Raw genomic sequence first — 15,509 nt, forward strand, 5'->3', positions numbered from 1 at the left:
CTGAAAGTGAAGAAACCCGCACGTTTCTTTTCATGCTCGCGTGACTCCCTGCGCTGCTTTCGTGGAGGTGAGAAGAAGTTGCCAAATATGCCTCCTCCACCTTCTTCAGACTGGCGTCGGTCGTCACGGTCGTAGCGAGAATATTCGGATTGTCCAGAAGACACACGTCCCGATCTCCTCCTGCGCTCTCTACTTGAGGACCTGGACCTGTGACCGGCAGCCAGACCCGCAGCGCCTAGTGCAGCACCAGCAGCTACAGCTGTACCCATCCCAAGACCGGATTTGCGGCCTCCAGATCCTGATCTCGACCGGGCCACTCGTCTGTGCTCAATAGTTCCATCCTTCCTTCGAATCGTGACGTTTGCAAATTCGTCACGGCCAGGACGAATGGTGCCGTATTGAGATTGTCGCCTCTTCTCTCGACTGGAGCTTCGACTGCGTCTGCGTACAGCTGAGCTTTCACGATGGCCAGATTTAACGCTGTAGGTGTCGTCGAAATTCTTGCCGCCGTTGAAAAGAGCGTTGGCCGCAAGACCAGTGCCTACAGCCGCGAGACCAGCACCGGCAAGGCCCATGCCCGAATTTCTCTCTTCGCGTCTGCGGCGGCTGGAGTCTGATGCATAGTACCGACTCTCCTTGTCCACTCGCTCATAGCTGGTCTTGTGTTGGAGTCTATCTTTGCTCACACGTCGACGCAATGATTCAAACGAGTCACGTCGCTTGTGGTAGTGGTGAACGCGAGGCGCATCCCAGGCTGAAGTGCGAGGATCAAAGCAGTATTTGCAGACACCAATGTACTCGGTATACATCTCCATCTTGGCCACGTCTTCTGGAGTGGAGATCAGGTTCAGCAGACCATCCTTTAGCTTCGTCATTGGTCCCTTGTGCTCGTGATAGTGGCCTTGTTGCATCATGCCACCGCTGTTGTTGCCGTTTGGTGGGTAGTAGCCTCCAGAGAATCCTGCCGGTCGTGGTGAGCGCGGTGGTCCTTGACCGTTCCCGCCGTAGTCGCCCGCGACAGCCGTATTCGAGTCGTGTCGTCCGTGCTTGTGTTGGTTCTGATAAATCCCGTAGGCTGCTGCGCCGGCCGCCGCGGCGCCTGCTGTGTAAAGTCCTGCGTTAGAATGATTAGTAGTCTTACCTGGTACATTGCCGGTTCCGTAAGTGTTCTCGTAGCTCGGTCCGTATGCGCTCGATCCAGCGATGGAGGCTCCGGCGCCGTTCGAGCCATGTGAAGTCGTCGCATAGTAGACGTTCCCGTCAGAGGAGTGGCGCGATGGTCGGGATTGCGAAGTCATGGAAGGCAGCGTGGGTGGATAGTCGCTTGGACGCGACTGGTAAGAGCTTGATGTCGTGTACTCGGATTGTGAGTGGTGGTGTGAGGATGAAGTCCTGCCGTTCTTGCCAATCTTGTTCACCGCAGCAGCACCCGCAACGCCTGCCAAGCCTGCAGCAACGGCGGTGCCTGAAGACGTGCGCGATGGTTTCGATGTCTTCGAAGGTTTGGATGCGCTCGAGGATGATTGCTTTCCAGGTTTCGCTGTTGGACGTGCTGGTGTGACGGGCGCAGAATAAGAGGTGGTGTCGTTGTAGAAATCGGCTGCACTTCCATTGCCTGTGTCTTGCGCCGGCACGGGAACGCTAGAAGCAGCCATCAAATGGTGGTCGGGGTTGACGAGCATGTTTGGTGTGCTGGCACGGAAACCTGGCTGGAAGGCGACCGACTGGCCTTCATCCAAGTAGTAGTCGGCGGCGTGGCCGTAGCTGTCAGCGCGAGAAATGCCCAACTGCGGCGCGGGTTGTTCGTAGGGTGCGGGATGATCTTGACCAGGAAATTGTGACTGAGGCACGACATTTGGCAGAGCACCAGACATGGTATATTCGGGCTGCTGGTGCTGGCCCATGACTCCTCCGCCGTACTGTCCAGGAAATTGCTCAAAACTGCCCATGGCGGGAATGGCTCGCGAACTGTCCGTCACCAATTCTGGCTCACTTCGACGTGACGATGACTTGTCTTTGGACTTCTCACTGCGCGTCTTGTCTTTGCGCTCGCGACTCGAGCTGCGCTTCCTCTCTTTCTCTTTGCCACTGCTCTTGCGCCTCTTCTCTCGCTCGTCGCTCGGGCTGCGCTTCTTCCGCCTGCGCTCGCTCTTGACCGTCTTCTCGTCGTCCTCCCAGTCATCCTCGTCCCCATCGTCGTCTGGGAGCATGCGTAATGCACTTGCGGTGAGCGGTCTCGTCTCTCCACTCACGCGACTCGTTGGCGCAGTGGCGTACGAGCCCGATCCCGGACTCGCATAACTCATAGCACTGCCATACACGGACGGAGGGCCACCAGAGTAGTACGAACTGTCCTGCATGCGATCGCGATCATCGTCTTCATATCTCGAGCTGCTCTTCACGCGATCATCGTCATCGCCGTATCGCGAGCTGCTCTCGTGGCGGCTACTCCTGTGTCGTCTTGACGTCCCGCTCATCACACTGCCAGTATCATCGACATCTCCGCGCGTGCTTCTACTGCTCTTCTTGCGCCGTACTTCCGAGCGGCCAGATGTACTTTGTGTGTCTCGCTCTCGGTCGCCGCCCTTCTCGCTGCGTCCGGTAAACGCTGCTTTCCACATGGTCGTCGTTAGGGAATTGGTGCTGAAAGTCGCGTCTCGGTCCTGTACCTCTCGAGTACTGTGTTCCCAGGATCCTAAGCGCGCGTGCGTCGTGGCAATTATCGTAGCTCTCGGTGAGCTCGTGGTGTCGTCGTCGTAGTCGGTCGTGTCGCGTAACGGCTGTCGGTGAATGTTCGCAGCTGTACAGCATATACAGCGTGTCGCGTTGACTGTACAATGTTCATGAACGACTTATCGTCGTTCATTCACGGCGACACGTCCATCGTTTCTAATTCGTCCACACGGTCGGTCGCTGTGTTGTTCATGCAGCATAAGTGTGCCGAGTGGGTCAACCCTGGCCAAAACAAGCTCGGATGTGGCTGGGGCATCAACCACAAACTTTGTACCTCCGATCTCTCAGCTGCCACGGACATGCACGGTTGACTTGAAGAACTACACTTTGAACAGTACATTCGAATCCATACAGGTGAAAAACACGTGACAAAAAGTGGTTTTCGCATTCTCTGATCGTTCCGACTGTTTGGGCAGCAATACCACATCAGTCTTGATCTACGGACGTCATTCGGCCAATCTTCGCTTCTCCATCTGTGCTCCGTCTCGGTTGCTCGATGGCGCGGGTCGTGCGCCATACTCCTTGCAAGCTTCACCGCAACATGTTCTGCGATTCGAACACATTTGCTAGTGTGGATCGCGTTGCTCTGTGCTACGTTTTGAAAAGCGCTGCGTCTCTACCAGACATCCTTGCTGGCCTGGCGTAGCGCTGGTTCGTTTGAAAGCTGGACGCGACGAAAAGTCGAAGTAGTAGAGTGTGGGAAGCCTCCGGCACCCCTGTCTGCAGCTCACGGTAGTGTGAGACGTGTCGGTGTTCTGTGATAAACCATCTTTCGCGCATTGCAGCGTTCAGACCGGTCTGCCGTACGCCGCTCGCAGGTTGATGATTTGTTGCCGCATGGTGGGCTCCAGTGCCATGACCGTCTCTCTGGGCATCGTAAACAGTGCTTCAAGCTGTTCCGGAGATATGCCTGCTGGAGCAGCTGGGGCGGGCTGAGCTGGAGGAGCCTGTTGCGGCGGAGGCTGATACGCAGGTTGCTGAGGTGGGGTGGGTGCATAGCCAGGCTGCGCACCATATCCTGGCGGGTAGCCTTGCGGAAGGGGCGGCATTGGGGGTTGACCTTGAGGTGGATAACCTGCTTGATATTGGGGCTGCGGAGGATATCCTGGTGGCATTCCTTGTGGTGGCATCGCAGGAGGGGCTTGCACTGGCGGTGCATGTGCAGACTGAGCGGCCTGCGGAAATGTCGCGATGAGTTGCTGCACGACATTGGCATCGACCAAGTCAAGAAGCGTCAAAGCTTGAAAGGTGGCGTAGGCAAGCTGAGGTGCTTGTGTGAAGAGCGCGCTGGCTTGGCCTGGATTGGTATTGCAGAGGACCTTGGCCTGGCTGATGAAATCGATGAGGTTTTGCGTCGGGTAGGCTCTCAAAGTCTGACTGATGGCATCGAACGCAGTGACTCCAGGCGGCAGGTCCGTTCCTGGCGGGAGCGGAGGAAGCGCAGATGGATCAGGTCGCGGCGGTGGCTGACCTGCGAGTTGTCAGTTGACGCGGCCGAGATGGGATTACAATGGAAGGGCTTACCGTTCATGTTGAAAGGTGGAGGGGCGCGGTTGTTGTCTTGATTCTGGTTCTGATTGGAATTATTCGTGCTCCGGTTGTCGTTGCTGTAGTCCACCCGCAGCGTCCTCCCTCCTAGATCATACTCGTTCAGATTCCGCACTGCAGATGCCGCCGCATCTGTGTCTGTGTACTCCAAAAACCCAAAACCCTTCGGTTGGCCCGTCTCCTTATCATAGACCAAGCGGAAGTTGACGACCTGCCCCGCGCGCCCGAAGATGTCCATAATCTGCTCTTCACTTACTCCATATGGGATGTTTCCGATGAAGACGACACGGCCGCCTTTCTCTCGTTGCGCCATGTTGTCGCGTGCGCCGTTGCGCGCAGCTTTGTCGGGTGGGAACTCGCAGCCGTTCAGGAATCGGGATGGAGGTGGTGCAGATCGATTCGCTTGATGGCAAAGGGTGCTGCGTCGTTCGGCGCAAGGTGTTGTGGTTGTGGCAGGAAAATGGAAATGCGATGTCGAGCCTGCCGCAACCAGAAGTCCGGCAGTGAACGCGAAGTCAAAGCTTCGATGCCAAGCTTTCCGCTGCTCTCACTTCGCGATGTCACGAGCGCTGCTCTGCTCTCTCACCTCCTCCTGTGACACTTGCATGCAATGTGACGACCATAGCCTCCGTTTGCGTTATACTCGTCACAGTCACGTCCAGCTCTGTCATGGAACCAGCACTGTCGCGTCCAGTATGCAGCTCCGGTCTGCTACGAACAGTCTCCGAGGCTCTGTGGATGAGGTCTACTCCAAGCAGTACTACTCGAAGCAGCACTTGACGCGTCGGAGTGCAGCATGAATGCGAGTTCACATGGCGCGCTGATTACGTCTGCACCGAAAGACAGCAACCCGGTCGTCATGCAGGTACAGATCTACACGTTCGTCGAACAACCAGATCTACCCGCACCCTTCCCTCCAGCGCCTCCGATGTCAGCTAGCTGCTGCACGACTCGCTGGTCTGCCATTCCCTCGACCTGGAACCAGCGGCACTCACACTGCCCATGACCCGTGTAGCACCATGAGCAGCTGGATCTCTGCACGCTGCTGCCCAAATCAGACAACATGCTGCAGGAGTAGTCTGCTGTCACTGACTCGAGCGCCGCCGTCAACCACATCGATCTCCGCTCTCCTACGTCATTCATCACTTATTTCTACACCATTTGAGATCCCTCACTTACCTAGCTGACCCATTGACAGCTGATTTAGGCGCGTTTCCCCATGCCTTCTTCTTCTACTTCGAAGGAGTCTTCCACGTCTCGCAAGCCTAAATTTGAAGAGGTCTTGACTGAGAAGCTCACCAAGGTACAACAGAAAATGTCTACCCAGAAAGTCCTCAGGCTTGCTTCCAAGGGTGCTGGCTACGAAGCGATCACAGAGGAAGCTGAACCCATCCCCAAGGCACATTCTCACGAAGTCGTCATCAAAGTGCACGCGTCGGTAAGAAATCTCGAGTTCGACCAAGCTGAGTGTTGTAACTAAGCTTCCCACAGACACTGAATTACCGCGACCTGGCAATTGCAAATGGTTCCTACCCTTTCAAAGTCAAGGACAACTTCGTCCCTCTCTCCGACTGCGCAGGAACGATCGCTGCTGTAGGGCCAAATGTGACGGCCTTTGCCAAGGAAGACGTCGTGATCGCCAATTTTGATGTTACAAACCAGTATGGACCACAACAAGACTGGGAGAATGGACTGGGAGGCCCCATAGATGGCGTTGCCCGGCAATACGTTACGCTCCCGGCCAGCTGTGTCGTCAAGGTCCCCAAGGGCACGTCACTCACCTGGCCTCAGCTAGCAGCACTCGTATGCACAGGCACGACAGCCTGGAATGCATTGTACGGCTGCATCCCTCTCAAACCAGGCCAATGGGTCCTTTTCCAAGGCACCGGAGGTGTTTCCATGACCGGCCTTCTCCTCGCCAAAGCCGCGGGCGCGAGAACAATCATCACGTCGTCCTCGGATGAGAAGCTGGAGAAAGCCAAGACCGAATACGGCGCAGACCACGGCATCAACTATACTACTACTCCTGAATGGGGCGCTGAAGCCAAGAAGCTGACTGAAGACCGCGGCGTAGACATCATCTTCGAGAACGGCGGCTCCGGCACAATCGCCCAGTCCTTCGAAGCCGTCGCACGAGGCGGACAGATTGCAGTGATTGGCTTCCTCAAGCCCGCTTCACAAGAAGACATGCCCGACGTGGCCACGCACGTTCTCGATAAGGGGTGTGTGGTACGCGGCGTCAACGTCGGCTCGAAGCAGTTGACACAAGACCTGGTGAACTTTGTCACGAGCAAGGAGCTGGGCATTCCGATCGAGAAGAGCTTCAAGTTTGACAAGGAGCAGGTCATTGAGGCGTATAAAGAATTGGAGAAGCAAGAGCATGTGGGTAAGATTGCCATTGAAGTTGTGAGTTGATGAAATCCGGACACGAATGTTTATGATGACGATGATGTGAGCGCGGTGTTTGCACTTGGTGGAAGGAAACGTCAAACAGGCTTTCTTGAAAGTTAGGATAATCATGTACAAATTCAATCATGTACATCTGTTCTCACATGTCTATCCTGATGACCTGTTCAGTCGAGCGTGTACTCTGCGTTCTGCGCTCTACGCGACGGTCAACTGTGAAGATGTTTCCTTAGGGTTACGCTCAGCTTAGGGTTACTGACACCCGTCCTCCTCCAATGCAACAACTCATTTGCAGCAACTCACCGCGGTCTGAACGTGAGGATTCGAGGAAATGACTGTTATTTGCTAAATTTTGGGCCATTTTCTGGTGCTTACTGGCACGGTCAGACGTCTGGTCACGAAGTTGCAGAAATTCAGCCAACGACAGATATGCAATTAATACTGAGTAAGATCTAAATATTTGTCGAGAGTGCAAGCCAGAGCAAGATCGCGACTGTGCTGTCGCAGATGTATCTCTTATTCAGTACATAATACTCGAGAAATGGGCCTTGCATTGTCTGAGAAATGGAGATAGAAATGGAAGATCTATGTGATAGCTGCTCGTATGACGATCTGGACCAAGAGGTGATGCGCCTCATCAGTCAGTTCATCCTCGCCTGATGCGAGGAGAGACCACGCATTGCAACAGGTTGCACATTTTTCTGAGTTTCCCAAAAGCGTCCTGGACACCTAGCCAATATATCAGAACAGTGAAAATGAATAGTGAAGTTCGAATGTGAGCGCAAGCACTCTCCCAAGACTGGTGGGAGCGAGAAAGCCGCGGGAACAGCCGCCTGGAGCTTCCGCAACAAGGTCGCATCAGAGATGTTTGCCCGAGCAGTCCGCCATTGCACGCAACATTTCCCATCCACTCCATCTTCCTCACACAACACAACACCGGCACCATGTTCCGCACCGCTCTCCTCCGCGCCACACGAGCAGCCGCTCAATCGAGCGTGCGCGCCGCACCAGTCGCCAGAACTGCTGCCATCCGCAGCCCCTTCGTCACATCCCGCATCTCCAGCCCAGCAACCCGAATTGCTGCGATACGGTGTTATGCCACCTCGTCAGGGCTCGGTCAGGAGGAGGTGACGGGTCGCATTCTCGATTTGCTGAAGAACTTTGACAAGGTGAGATGGTGGAGATGTTGTAGGTTGAGGTATGGAGGGCTAATGCAGCAATACAGGTCCAGGATCCATCAAAGGTAGATGCGCGCGCAGACGATCACGGCGTACACGAATGACTTATGATTGTTTAGCTCTCTGCTTCTTCGCACTTCACGAACGACCTCGGATTGGACAGCTTGGATACCGTGGAGGTGGTTATGGCGATAGAGGAGGTTTGTGGCGTCATTGAAGGAGATTGTACATGGGAGAGGCATTGACAGGTGCGACAGGAGTTCAGCATTGAGATCCCAGACAAGGAGGCAGATGCGATCCACAGCGGTATGTTTCCAAGAGAGACTTGTTGCATACGAGGACCGTGACTGACTTGCAGCAGTGAGCCAAGCCGTCGACTACATCATGAAGCAGCCAGATGGTATGTCGTTGACCGGCCCGCAATCACCATTCACGCAACTAACATGATACAGCCCACTAGGCGACTTTTATGGAAGAGAGACACGCAGAGATGGCGAAGGAATAGTCGTAGTCGGTCCATGAAGAAGGCATGAGACATGGACGTGCAGATGAGCTCTTGCGAAGGCGCATTGTACATTGTAGGCCGAGAGAGCAGCAGCAGCAGCATGCCATAAATTTGTACCATCATCGTCAGACATCTTTCGCTGTTTCGTGGCTGTCTGACGGAGAGTCCCATTGGCGCGGTCGCTCCGAAATTATTCGGCAACATGTGGAGCGCGACGACGTGTTGTCCTGAACTCCCCTCTCTCACACCTCCCAGCTCACCCTTTCCTGTGACCCTGCCCGAGTCTCCGTGGTGTGCGTGGACGTGAAAATAACAAAAGAGCCGTCCGCCTCGGCATATTCAACCCTCTCGCGTGCGTGTGCTTGTGCTTCTGCTGTGCCAGGGATCCTCACGTGTCAGAGTTTCAACAAGGCAACCTCTCAACACCGAAACTCAATTGCGCACAACTACCAAATACACTCCCCTCGCTCCGCCGCCCACACCGTCCCCAGCGGCATCATCGACCTTCCTGCTTGCTGCCGCCGCTGCCACAGATATGGCCACGGCCTCCGGCTCCGGCCTCACGCGTCGCCGCGGCGCCGGTGCAGCCAACACGAACCCCGACTCCAACAACGAGAACGAATCCAGCCGAGTCTCGTCGCCCGTGCCCACCAAAAACAACCCCTACGGCGGCCCCGAAACTTCCTACGAGAGCGGTGAAAATGGCCACAAGATTGCTTTCGACCCGCGCGACATTTCCGAGTCGGCGGAACGTAGCAAGCAGCCCAAGCTGACGCTCATGGAGGAAGTCCTTCTCATGGGGTTGAAAGATAAGCAAGGATATTTGAGTTTCTGGAATGACAACATTTCATATGCGCTGAGAGGGTGTATTGTTATTGAGCTGGCGTTTCGGGGCAGGATCTCTATGCAGAAGGGGAGTGAAAGGAGGCGATTCCCCTTGGCGGAGAGGTTGATTGAGGTGGTGGATGACACTCTGACAGGAGAGGTTTTGTTGGACGAGGCGCTGAAGATGATGAAGAGTAGTGAGAAGATGAGCGTGAGCAGCTGGATTGATCTCATGTCGGGTGAGTTGCTTTTCGACAGATGAGAGTACAACTTGAGGTAGGAATGGGGTGCTGACGAAATTGGAATACAGGCGAAACATGGAACCTCATGAAAATCGGCTATCAACTCAAACAAGTCCGTGAACGACTCGCCAAAGGACTGGTCGATAAGGGCATTCTGCGAACCGAAAAGCGCAACTTCCTCCTCTTCGATATGGCTACACATCCTGTGACAGACAACTCGGCAAAAGACGAGATCCGTCGGCGCGTGCGAACCTTCCTCACACAACGTACTGTCGTGCTACCTGGCTCGCAATGGCTTCCGGAGGAGATGGAATTCCGGTACTTAAGAACCATCGCAATGCTTTGCGCGGCATATGCGGCGAACGTGCTGGAGAATGCTTTGACGACATTGGGGCATGAGGCACGGGAAAGAGCTTTCGCGCAAGTAGATGAGCTGCTTGCAGAGTACAGCCAGTGGCCTTTCGGGAAGAGAGCAGGTGGACCTTCGGCGATTGGAGCAAATCTTGATGGGATCGTCCGGGATGAAGTGAATGGTGCGAAGGACAAGGAGTTGCAGCTGGAGGTGGGATTGTCATTTGCGATGTTGTGGAAACGTTCCATGCTAACTTCGGCGATAGGTCGTGGCCGCTTGCCTGAGCGTCTTCACTCGTCTCGATTCGCTGTTGTAGAAGAGCCTTCGATTGCTCTCTCGTCAGCTTTCTGTAATCGTAACAGCGCCATCCCGAGACTGGAACGGCGCGTGGGGAAGATGAGGAACGACAGGCTCCATGCGATTAACAAATGGTGGACGCACGGTCGTTGCCAACGAAGAATGGATCCAGCATCTCGAAGAAGGGAAGGTCAATTGCTCGGTCCGGATCGGCAGGCCTTCAGCGGTAGCACCACGTGCACAGTCATGGCGACGAGAGGTCTGCCCGCTTGGAACGCGAAGGGGAACTTGCCTGCACGTTACCGTGTTGTGCGACGGACACGCGTTCCATCTTTTGGAGGAAATGCAGCGAAGCAAGTCGTTCGCTTTCAAGCCGTTGCGGAAGAGCCATCAGCAGACCAAGAGAGGTCTGTAGTGATGGTCTTGTCGCAGCTTTCACTTTCTGTCCTTCACGAAAGGCATCTTTTTGGGTGGCGTAAATCGGGTAGCGAAGGAGATACCACGCAGAAATTGGAAAAGAATTCATTTACTATTCATACCAGGTCTATGTTGTTGACTGACGAAACTTCTGCTGCAGGCTTATTTCTCTGGTCCTCTGTTCTTAGCGCCAGAGTTGCGTGGGAGTACACGGGGAAGTATAGGTAGTGAGTGTTCGCTCCTTTGCAGCAATTCAGTCACGCCACCCGCTGCTTTCTAACTGCAAGCGATCAGATTCGACCTCACAAATATGCCTCTTGCGCCACTGAGATCCGCTCCGACTTTGGGAACATTTGTTCCTCGCACAGCATGTGATTGGAGGATTTTAGTCAGCACTGGCAGTGGGCGTATTTACGTTACAGCTGAAAAGTCACCTGATCAGGCTGAGCCCAGTCAATGCATAGTGGGAAACTCTTGCGCGCTGCGCTATTCTCGAGATAGAACTGATATCTTTGATCCTCTGAAGTCAGTGGTCTTCGGTATTGATGCTCGACTTGAGGTCGTGGTTGGCCTACAGCTCGTTTCAGCGTGAAGAAGCACGACGCCGGTGAAATGGCGAACACAAACTTTCACCACAACACCATCGATGATGAGCTCTCGCTCGGTCCTAGGCTGAGCTCTTCGACCGTGGACTCGAATTTGTATATCGATTTTAACGAGGAAGATTTCCTGTACCCACGATCCTTCGGAGAACCCCCCTCTGCTACCTTGAGTGCGGATGCGCTGGAAGTGTCGATTCCGGTCCTGCACTCAGCCTCCGATCGCTCATCCAGGAGCGCATTCCAGGCGAGCAGTAGTATGGGACCCGAGTATCATGGAATCGGAACGGTCAACGCCAAGTCCTCAATGCAACCACTCCCTCTACCTATACCTACACCGTATGGAAATTACTCTGCGCCAGCCGCTAGTGCAACAGTAACACAAGCCCTCGGTGTGCGATTATTGCCATCGACTGGGGACTCGACCGAACATTACCACGAGCTGGTTCGACCACTACCAGAAAGCAGACATCAAGACATATGCGATACCATTTCGAGCCCGACCAAGAATCTCAGGGACAAAACCCGAGAGGTAACCAATACGGAGCGCGCTGCGACGGTACATCTTTACAGGGCCCGTGGCGAGAAAGTCGCAAACGGCCTGGCTGCTAGAGAGGATGCCATTTCTGCACTTCCAGATAAGCTTTCTCTGGTTCGTGGTCACGGTTCCCACCCTAGATGGGCGAATCATTATCCCATCGAATACTGCTGCCTCATACCCAACTGCACCTACGCCGCCTCCCGTAAAACCGATCTAGAGCGGCACTACCGCGCTATGCATCCTCCTCCAGGCCCTTCTGCTCCACTGTACGATTGTCTTTGGCAAGGATGTCATCGGAAAGGGCAATATGGGTTCGGGAGGAAGGACAAGATGCTGGATCACATGATGGATGTACATGAGGCAGAAGTTCCAAAGAGAGACAACAATCGGGAAAGTCATGCACTTTCTGCGACTGATAATGCTGGACCTTTTGTGGTGTCTCAGGAGTCAATCGGTTAAGCACAAGAACGATCAAGCACAAAGTGATAGTCAGCGTTGCAGATCTGGTAAATCACGAGAGAAACTTTGCGGGACACCACTGGGCGACAGTCGAGGTACAGATCAAGTTGGTCCACGCTGATAGGCGGGTGTTATACGATCAAATCAAGACGCTTGATGCGCATTGTGCATGAGGCCCACATAAAGGAATCCTCTTGAATCTCGGACTTCGCTCCTCGCTCGAAGCGCGCTGCTCAGTAAGCACCGTTACACGAACTGTGAGGTTAATGCTCCCCACAAACTTTCTCAGGTCGCCGATGCATTTTCATTGGCGTCAGGCGAGTGTCCATGGCGACTGTCGCAGTTGCGCTGCTTACTAATGCCACAGGTGTTCTGGTTCAGGTTAGGACATGCCACATAGCCATATCGAAATCCGAAAATGCTTAAGTAATGCCCTCTCTGTCATTACGATCTGTGGGGAGCCGCAAAAAGGATCTGATTTGTCAGGCTTCACTGAATCTGGCAACGGGATGATGTATAAGAGCAGAGGTCGACATCTGGTCTATCGTGAGAAATTCACTATCATCAATTCTGTCAACCTGACAGCCTCATTCACCACCCCAACAATTGCTCTGCGATCTGTATGCTCAGGGAGAATCACCTCAAAGACACCATGTCTCTCACGATCAAGCTTTACTACTGGCCAGGAGCCTGCTCAATGGCCAGCCAGATACTTCTTGCGGACTCCGGCCTGGCCTATGAAGCCATCAAGATCAACTTGCAAGACCCGCCCGCACGAGCCGAGTACATGAGGACGTTAAACCCAAAAGGCCAAATCCCGACGTTGGTCATTGATGGCGAGATCATTACGGAAGGCCCTGCCGTGATCACTGCCATTTCTCAGCTGGTCCCCGAAAAGTGTTACACTGGCAGCACTCCGATGGAGAACGTCCGGTTTTATGAGTGGATGAATTTTCTATCGGGAACCGTTCTCACCAAGTCGTTCGGTGGACTGTTCAAACCGTCTTGGTACTCCGACGATCCAAGTGCAGCGGAAGGCATTATCGCTAAGTCCAAGGTCAACATCTCGGCAGGTTTCCAGTTGATTGAAGATAGGCTGGAAAAGCTCAGCGATCCAACGCACGCTCTTGGTCACTCTCTTACTGGCGTCGATGCCTACCTCGCAGTATTCATCACTTGGGCGAACCGTTTCCAGATTGATATCAGCAAGTATCCCAACTACCGCAAGCTATTCGATAGCATCTCGCGGACGGCTGCGTTCAAGGCAGCGCAAGAGAAGCAGGTCTGAAGTGTTCTATCCTGATCGATGGGGGATAGGTCTGTCAGAGTTGGGGAGCGTTCCTGCGCGGCGCGGATTGTCCTCGGCCGCAGTGAGTCCCCGAAAGTCATTGCTACAATTGGTTGCAGCCCGTGGGATACGCGGGACGAGATGGCATTGGCCACATTGACCAGGCTGTAAATAAGTATCGACAAAGTCAGGCTGATGTATGCTAAAGCTTGAACGCCACAATAAAGCGTGATCAGGTACGGAGCTCGACTTATAGAAAGTGTATCATATCCCGTAAAATGATCTCGCAAGCCATGAATATCCAACAAAGGCTAAGATACACACAACAAATATTTGCAGAGACTGCACTGAGGTTCACGACACTGGAAAGATGTAGATATCGGGCACCTGTCGGCTACGCACTCCATGACTGGGGTCCAGGACTCACTCGATGGTGCAACAAGCTAAGACAAGCACCTGGGCCAGCTCCAGATTTTGAACGCGAACAGTCTGGACCAGCTGATATACGAGAAGTGTGAGTAGATTGGGTAGAGCTTGCGAGCTTGAACAAAGTCGACACTTTTCACAGCAATGCTGACGGCTATAACAAGAAAGTATGGAGGCAGCGCCGTAAGAGCTCTACATGTAATTCTGGCGTACTGCATTTTGATGACTATGTGGACGCAACGTACGTGCCATGGCTGGGCTTTCCCTTGTTAGAGTCCGAAGCTCACTTTCTGATCATACCGTTGCAAGGCCCGAATTTCCGGCAGCGGCTATATAAGTTCTTGGGCCGGCCAGGCTATGCTAAGACATGGACTAGAGCGGAAGCCTAGTTTGAAGAATACGACCTCAGGTTACTAGTCCCGGATCTTACGGCTAAACATTGCCTCGTTGCTGTAATAAGAGCCGTGTATTGTAGTTGCGATTCAGATCTTGACAATACATCGCTTCTCAAGACTCTAATATTCGACTTTCTCCCAAGAACCAGCTAAAGAAAGTCTTCCCACAGACACACAAACGCTGCATATCAACACGACTCTCACGACGCAATGTTCCTACGATTGTTCCTGCTCGCAACTTTCTTCGGCGTTATCGACGCTCAGTGTACGGGAAGATCTCGGTCCTGTAGCAGCGATGGTCGTCATGTCGTGAGTAGACTGCTACTAGAAACGGATCTGGATGTTACTGATATAGTGAATCTTTGCGATGCAGTTGATCTGTCACGAGGGCTGGCACGGCGAGATTCGCGAAACCTGTAGCGAGTACGAAGGCTGCTATGAATGCCCGAACTACGGTCCGACCTGTGTATATGACCCTGAGTTCTGTCCGAAGATCCCGGACTTTCCAGGTGACAATGCTTAAGGAAGATCTTTGTCGAGTCGTACGGGGAGATATTAAAGCGAAAAGAGGAAAATAAGACACTTCGGAGTACTCCGGCACACGGGTGGGCGTCTTTCGTCTGCTTCGTCCCAATAGATGGCCATAGTAGCTATGTCTTGAATCGATGACATGTGAGCATCTGCGGATTAGACAGTGCGTCCAGATTCTGAAGCACGATTGAAGAATTCTCTCCCCCATTCGTGCAGCCAGCGACTCTCCGCCTCACATCAGGCAGTCGTGGTTGGGACTGATACAAAAGCTTATCAACAACAAGAAGATCTCATATCATGTTTCTACTTACAGCTTCTGTCGAAATAGAGAGCATTCACCCTTTGAGTTCCGAGAAACTGAATGAGGTGTGGACCACGATCGCATAAACTATATCCTACGTAGCCTTCAATCAAATGCTCAATGACCATTATCGTTAAGCTGCACCGTACCAATCAAGCAGGGCCTGGAATCTGTCGCTGCTCTCCTGGTGTGAAGACAATGGTCGAACTCAGTAACAAGCACGCGGCTGATTTGCCACAGCCTATCAGATTGTGACCTGAACATCGTGCAATGCGACGAGGCGATTTGAACGGCTTGATGCGAGCTGAACACGGTTGTATAGTTGCTACGATGGAATGCCACGGCCGCTGTGCAGTCTCTCTCCGGAGGCTCTCCGTCGGCCAATCTACACTGAAATGAGCTATCCACTAGATTATGGGTGGACACCATGATCCTGGTGAGACGATGAGCCGAGATTGTGGCTCTC

General features: G+C 53.6%; 6 protein-coding genes across 6 annotated transcripts; 5 read left to right on the forward strand and 1 right to left on the reverse strand.

Moving 5' to 3' along the window:
* Positions 1-3,521: 3,521 nt before the first annotated feature.
* RHO25_011409 (uncharacterized protein) lies at positions 3,522-4,594 on the reverse strand (the record flags this gene model as incomplete). Its single annotated transcript, XM_023602832.2, has 2 exons — positions 3,522-4,204; positions 4,258-4,594. 2 exons carry the CDS (start codon positions 4,592-4,594, stop codon positions 3,522-3,524), a joined length of 1,020 nt encoding a protein of 339 aa, XP_023454921.1.
* A 906-nt stretch (positions 4,595-5,500) lies between these two features.
* On the forward strand, positions 5,501-6,696 carry RHO25_011410 (uncharacterized protein; the record flags this gene model as incomplete). The annotated part of the gene is made up of 2 exons (XM_023602833.2): positions 5,501-5,719; positions 5,773-6,696. The coding sequence occupies 2 exons, from the start codon at positions 5,501-5,503 to the stop codon at positions 6,694-6,696; spliced, it is 1,143 nt and encodes a 380-aa protein (XP_023454920.2).
* Positions 6,697-7,631: 935 nt separating this feature from the next.
* RHO25_011411 (uncharacterized protein) lies at positions 7,632-8,325 on the forward strand (the record flags this gene model as incomplete). The annotated part of the gene is made up of 6 exons (XM_065603410.1): positions 7,632-7,856; positions 7,913-7,930; positions 7,985-8,065; positions 8,123-8,171; positions 8,227-8,265; positions 8,318-8,325. 6 exons carry the CDS (start codon positions 7,632-7,634, stop codon positions 8,323-8,325), a joined length of 420 nt encoding a protein of 139 aa, XP_065459482.1.
* Positions 8,326-8,905: 580 nt separating this feature from the next.
* Positions 8,906-10,105, forward strand: VPS74 (Vacuolar protein sorting-associated protein 74; the record flags this gene model as incomplete). Its single annotated transcript, XM_023602835.2, has 3 exons — positions 8,906-9,434; positions 9,506-9,999; positions 10,055-10,105. The coding sequence occupies 3 exons, from the start codon at positions 8,906-8,908 to the stop codon at positions 10,103-10,105; spliced, it is 1,074 nt and encodes a 357-aa protein (XP_023454918.1).
* A 1,010-nt stretch (positions 10,106-11,115) lies between these two features.
* On the forward strand, positions 11,116-12,102 carry RHO25_011413 (uncharacterized protein; the record flags this gene model as incomplete). The annotated part of the gene is made up of 1 exon (XM_065603411.1): positions 11,116-12,102. One exon carries the CDS (start codon positions 11,116-11,118, stop codon positions 12,100-12,102), a length of 987 nt encoding a protein of 328 aa, XP_065459483.1.
* Positions 12,103-12,754: 652 nt separating this feature from the next.
* On the forward strand, positions 12,755-13,390 carry RHO25_011414 (uncharacterized protein; the record flags this gene model as incomplete). Its single annotated transcript, XM_023602836.2, has 1 exon — positions 12,755-13,390. One exon carries the CDS (start codon positions 12,755-12,757, stop codon positions 13,388-13,390), a length of 636 nt encoding a protein of 211 aa, XP_023454917.2.
* Between the last annotated feature and the right edge of the window lie 2,119 nt (positions 13,391-15,509).

Source organism: Cercospora beticola, chromosome 8, assembly GCF_033473495.1.
Source record: "Cercospora beticola chromosome 8, complete sequence".
NCBI classification, from domain to species: Eukaryota; Fungi; Ascomycota; class Dothideomycetes; order Mycosphaerellales; family Mycosphaerellaceae; genus Cercospora; species Cercospora beticola.